This window comes from Lotus japonicus, chromosome 2 (genome assembly GCF_012489685.1).
Source record: "Lotus japonicus ecotype B-129 chromosome 2, LjGifu_v1.2".
Taxonomy (NCBI): Eukaryota; Viridiplantae; Streptophyta; class Magnoliopsida; order Fabales; family Fabaceae; genus Lotus; species Lotus japonicus.
The window spans coordinates 67,148,705-67,154,797 of record NC_080042.1 but is presented as its reverse complement, the minus strand read 5'-3'; the positions used below and the strand labels follow the sequence as shown (position 1 = coordinate 67,154,797).

At 38.1% G+C, this 6,093-nt stretch overlaps 1 protein-coding gene across 1 annotated transcript; it reads left to right on the top strand.

Annotated features, from left to right (window-relative positions):
- On the top strand, positions 1-3,599 carry LOC130738965 (uncharacterized). The gene is made up of 5 exons (XM_057591149.1): positions 1-498; positions 607-644; positions 1,754-2,024; positions 2,476-2,762; positions 2,974-3,599. The coding sequence occupies exons 1-5, from the start codon at positions 136-138 to the stop codon at positions 3,413-3,415; spliced, it is 1,401 nt and encodes a 466-aa protein (XP_057447132.1). The 5' UTR covers positions 1-135; the 3' UTR covers positions 3,416-3,599.
- The last annotated feature ends 2,494 nt before the right edge of the window (positions 3,600-6,093 follow it).

Below are 6,093 nucleotides of genomic sequence, written 5' to 3'. Positions count from 1 at the left end.
TGTAAGTAGTGAAGTCGGTTCACTCGGTCGACACTTTTCCGTGAAAAAATCCAACCAATTTTTCTGGCTATCCAAACACACTCTCTCCCTCACACACGTTGTTCCTGCAGAACAGAACACAGAAGAAGAAGAAGTATGGTGGTAACAACTTCAATCTCAATCATCCCATCATCCTCTTCATTTCTCTCAGATTCTCCATCCACTTCTTCAACTTCTTCTCCAACCAGAAACAGAGCCTTCCCTTCTTTAAACCGAACTCTCCTTGCTGGATTCCCAACAGCACCCGTTTCCAAATCAATCCTCAGATTCAGAGCCTCTTCTTCGGCTTCAACACAGGAAGAAAATGGGTCGCCGGAACAGTTCCTGCAGAACAATTCCATTGCTGATTTCATGCGGTTCAAGCGTGGGGTTCGTGGTGGTGGTAGTGGCGATTTGCAGACGGCTCTAGTTAGCTACCGGAAGAAATTCCCTTGGTCTATTTTGCAACCTTTTCTTCAGGTAAGTCTGAAGTTTGTTTCTTTCATGTTTTTCTCAGATGGGTTTCTGTCTTTTTTCTTAGTAGTTTTTTTTTTTTATGTTTTGTTTTTGTTTCTGATTATGTTGTAGGTTGACTTGGTTTCAACAATTCACATCGCTGATGAGGAGTATGTGTTTTCTTTCTTACCTTATTGATTATTAGAATTATTCCCTATTCATATTTTGTATTTGGTAGTTCTTAGAAGCAATTTAGTTATGATGGTGGTGTTATGAGAAGAAGAAATGGAAAAAAAAGGAAATAGTGAAAATTCATGAGGTTCTATTTGGTAATGAATAATTAAGGGAAATCTAGTATAGGAACAAGTTGATATAGCATGTTGGATTGGAAGACTGAAGTATTATATGTCACAAGTCACAACCCAAGGTACACGTTTTGGGTTGTGTGTGGATGGTTTAATAGCATGTTTGGATCAACATATTTTCCCCAGGATCATTTTGACGACTAGAAGCTACTCATGGATGCTTCTTGCCAGAATGAATTTTGACTTTAAAAACAAATTTTAGAAGGATTTTCAGACATACAAGATATATATAGGCAGCTGTAGCAAACGACGGGCTTGATCACTTTTGGTTTTAGATAAGTTCCATGACATTGAGTGTTAATTGTTAAGTTCAAATTTTTGGTTAGGAGTTGCCAATGAGAACTTCCATTGATGTTATTGTTGATGATTAGAAAGGTATATGTGAATATTGTTGCTTAACAGTTTTATTTTTACGCCAATATATGTAAGTGCATGGTAAAGTGTATGGAAAAAGTGATCATCATGATACAATTGCAATGGAGAGAGAGAGACAGAGGATAATATAAGTTATACCTTAGGAGTGTTTTACTAATCTGCATCCCAAACTAATCACGCTACCTTTTGCAGTAATGATATACTTCATAGCTTTTCTAGAGTCAATATTATATTATCTCTTTGTTTTACTTTTTGGAAGGCTTCAAAAGTAAGTTGAGGCAAAGAAGGTCTATTGCTCCTACTCACGGTTGTACATCCTAAGGCCTAACGCAAACTACTGCTGGAAAAAATGCAAAACAAATGGACTTAGGATCACTTTGCTGGTGTTGAACACACTTTAATAATAAAGTTTTCTTTTGATAAGTAATAGTGCTTTTAGTTTCATTGTTTAACATGTTTGTTTACGTTTGTGAAGTTTTATTTTCAAGCAGTACTAACTATTAACTACTAATTTGGATTATTCTAATTTATCTGAGCAGGTATTTTCTGGCCCTCCAAAAGGAGCTTGAGTCCTATGATTGTGTCCTTTATGAAATGGTAGCTAGCAGGGAAAGTTTAGAGAATAAAAGAAACTTTACTGTGACAACAAGGTTAAAAGGATCACGCTCAAAGGGTTTTAACATTTTGGGATGCATCCAAAGACAGATGGCTCGAATTCTCACGCTTGATTTCCAATTAGATTGTCTCAATTACCAGTCTCCAAATTGGTACCATGCAGATCTTGATTATGAGACTTTCAAATTACTTCAGGTTTTAAATTGTTTAGTTTCCTTGCTTAATTCAACTTGGTGCATTGATTGTGAGGGCTATTCTGAACAGAACAATTCTTTCAAGCCAATATATCATTCCATACATCACATTCAATGTCATTTGGTTTTATCAATGCAGCTAAGATATCATTTGAAAGCCACTAAAACCTTTTAATGACAGCTAATACATCATTTGAAAACCAATAAAAACTTTTAATGACTTTGTAGGGCACTGGTTTTTCAAGAATAAGATTTAGAAAATTGAATACAGGAAGAAATAATTTTATTCACAAATATTCACTTAACTGAACAGGGCTTCTCTAATTCCCCCCTCCCACTCCTCCTGTAAACTTCATTAATGGGAGGCCTAACAGACTTGCACTGAAATTTGAGAACTTAAAGTTTATTTATTTTCATTATTCAGATCTAATTTTTTCTCTCTTTAATTTCAGCTTGAAAAAGGTGAAAGTTTATTTTCTTTTGCAAAAGAGATGACTCTTAAATCTACAAAGGCAATATTGCAGTCTGCTTCAATTCCAGAAGATCTTGACCCGTGGAGATCCAAGCTTTTATGGGCTTCACGTGTACTTCCTATGCCGCTTGTTGGCCTTCTTATCATTGGAGGCGTCTGTGCGGATGTGGGAACACAAGCATCAGAGTATCCTGAAATAGAGGCATTGTCAAGGCTTGATTTTAGTGCTGCCATGAAGGTGTTCCTTGCAAAGAGACTAACATCTGAGTAAGTTCCTTTCATTTATATCTTTTAATTCATCTCTCCCTCTTCCAATTTTGGTCCACATGAAGATATAGGACACGGAGCTTTGTTGATTATCCCAAATTTTAACACTTGTAGAGGCTGAATAAACATAACCATATTCATTTTCTTTTGTTGGGTTACTATTATCAAGTATCAACTTGGGTACTGATGATGATAAAATATTGTTGTAAAGGTTCACACAAATTACAGCAGATGTAGAAGAGAAATCTGTTATAATTGGAGAAAGAAATAGAGTTGCATTAGAGACCCTCAGAAGGGCAATGGACGAGGGACACAACAGGATTGCAATACTTTACGGGGGTGGCCATATGCCGGATCTCGGGAGGCGATTAAGGGAGGAGTTTGATTTAGTCCCATCTAGTGTGCGGTGGGTAACAGCTTGGTCTATAAGGAAAAGGGACCTAAATACAAATTCATTTCCATTTCTGAAGACTATGGCCAAGGCCTCTGGTTGGCCATTGAACCGCTATCAGACCCTGGCATTGCTCATCTTTTCGTCGGTTTTAGCATTGGATCTGTGGTTTTGGGAGCTCTTCTTTGGCACCGCAGTGAATTGGGTCTCTGAAGTTGGCTCCGAATTTCTTCAGTATGTTGATAATTCACAGATGATATGATCATTGGACTCAGAAAGTTCATACTAATTATAATTAGGATGAAGAAATCTTGTCTGTGCTGGCGTAAATATGAAAAGCTTTATCTGTTTTAATAACATTTATACAAATTCAGATGTTTCTATTTCTCAAAAATTGTTAAGAAGAATATGACTGTTTGCATTCAATGAACTATAGTTGTTGAACATCTTCTTTAATGGTTAAATATATTATGAAGTAGTTACTTACCTGATTGCAAGTGACTCTTACCATCCACATATGTAACAAAGAATTATGCAATCGAGGGGCACAAGACATTGTGATGAATAGCTACTTTTGCATGTTTTGAAATTCTTCTAAAATTTATTCTAAAGTCAAAATCAATTATGGAGAGAAGCTTATGTGAGTAGTTTCCGAGTGTCAGAATTGATTTTGAGAAAAGGAAAACTGATCCAAACATGCCATTATTGTGGGTACGAGTAACCAAAATCAATATTTGGCCTGCAAGCTTGCTTAGGCCACCTTGATGGAAACAGAAAATGCCTTAAGAGAAACCTTACTCCGTGGTGATTCTAAATATATCTTTACGTCTTTGGTGCATGAAGCATGGGAATGGAAAGTAGGGAATGAAGAAGATGGTTGTGACTAATTTGAACTAGACTCAACCAAGAGACAGACGGTGCCCCAGTGAAGAAGGTTTCTTAGAAAGAGTGGACGATGAAGTGGTATAGGAGGTGGACTAAGTATTTTCCTATTTCTTAGTTAAGAGGTAGTAGGGAATATCTAGGATTAAACAGATAATATAGATATCATACTTTACACATAAGATACTATTTATACTTATAGTGAAATAAATTTAAAGCCATATACACAATAACTAGAAGAAAAAAAATATCTTCAAGATAAAATATAGCAATCATAACACTTGCTATAGTATGCACATGCAGATTTGAATCAAGGCAAGAGTTTTGAAGAGATAGAGCCTCATCTGTTGATTTTGATCGAGTGTTATCCTTGCCTTGTCTGTTCAGCCAATAGTGCATAAAGTCTGGTCTTTTCAAGCTTGGTCTAGAAATCATGATTCGGACTTGGATGCTTTTTCATTAAGTTATGGCTTTTCCTTTCATATCTCCTCTGAATGTTCTTTAAGATTGAGCCTGAGATAAGATCTTTGATGCTCGAGTCTTAACTACTTTCTTCCTTGAATAAATGTTGTTGAAGAGCAGAGGTTGAAAATAACTTTTTGCTTTGGCGTAGACTTGATTTGTAGATCTATGTTTTGAATCATAGTCTGCCAATCTTTTATGTTCCACAAGCTGCACTTTGTGGAGTCCACGAACAACTTCAGTTGATGTTTCCAGTATGTGTTGAATGAGCTGTTGAGGAAAGAGACTTGGAGTGGAAAGATTGCTGAGGATTAAAGTGAAGTTGTCAACCATTGGATCGTCTCTACATCTGTTAAGATGTCAATTCAGGAATAATTGTGCTTGTGTAAACTATAATGGTTTTGACAACTTTTAAATTCTGCTTTTAGGATCATCTCGAATCGTCTAGAGTAGTTGAGGGCAGCAGATGATTCATGAGGCGAATTGCAAGAAGGTACATGATAGAGGGCATACTGAATTTTATCCTGGTTCACCCAACTTGGGTTACATCCAGCCATTAGTCTTCCATGAAGATTTTCACTATAAAATAGAGTATCAGTAGGACTCCTCCTTAAATAAGTATTAGAGGGATTTCTCCGAAGTGTTCTTTAATCCAGCATCTCCAAGCTGTTAGTACTCTTTGTCCCTGCCTCTCAAGGCAGAATGAGTATTCTTTGTCCCTGTCTCTCTAGGAAGAACGAGTATTTTTTGCACCAGCCTCTCCAGAAAGTTTTCTTGTCTGGGACGATCCTCCCGGTATTCTTTGCACTAGTCTCTTCAGGTTGTTGAGTTTTGATCAGGACTCCTCCTAGGAAGTATTGTAAGGACTCCTCCTTTCATCCATTTGATGTGCTTGCTCAGTTTATACTATTGAGTGAGGTTCATGTTGGGGAGAGTCACGGCGAGGACCCATGGGGCAAGGTTGAGGGGAGACACCAAGGAGATCCTGGACACCACATCTTAACCCAAAACCTTAAGGCATTAGGTTTATGGGTCACATCTCCTTATAAACTCTCCCTCTTGCCTTGACTTCTCCGATGTGGGACTTGACTCTAACACTTGATTCCAATAATCTCCCCCTCAAGTGTGAGTCCCTCAACCACATCACCCATGGTCCTCCCGTCTGCGGAAGCTATACACCTTGCATCGCCGTTCGCTGCCAACGAAACCCGCCGCCTAGCCACACTGCTAGGAAGACTTTCGACACAAGGAGCCGTCATGGTCCCACGAACCATCGGCTCTGATACCACTTGTTGGGGAGAGTCACGGCGAGGACCCATGGGGCAAGGCTGAGGGGAGACACCAAGGAGATCCTGGACATCACATCTTAACCCAAAACCTTAAGGCATTAGGTTTATGGGTCACATCTCCTTATAAACTCTCCCTCTTGCCTTGACTTCTCCGATGTGGGACTTGACTCTAACACTTGATTCCAACAGTTCATTTGTTTTTTTACTAGATTGCAACTTTCTGGAGTATTTACAGGATATAGCTAAATATCTGTTGAACGTTCTCAATCCTAATCTCACAGGTTTTGATCAACGTAGAAAAAGGTTT

Coding starts and splice junctions, on each gene's coding strand:
- LOC130738965 (XM_057591149.1), top strand. CDS start 136: ATGGTGGTAACAACTTCAATCTCAATCATCCCATCATCCTCTTCATTT. Junction 2,025..2,475: donor AGACTTTCAAATTACTTCAG/GTTTTAAATTGT, acceptor CTTTAATTTCAG/CTTGAAAAAGGTGAAAGTTT. Junction 2,763..2,973: donor GCAAAGAGACTAACATCTGA/GTAAGTTCCTTT, acceptor ATTGTTGTAAAG/GTTCACACAAATTACAGCAG.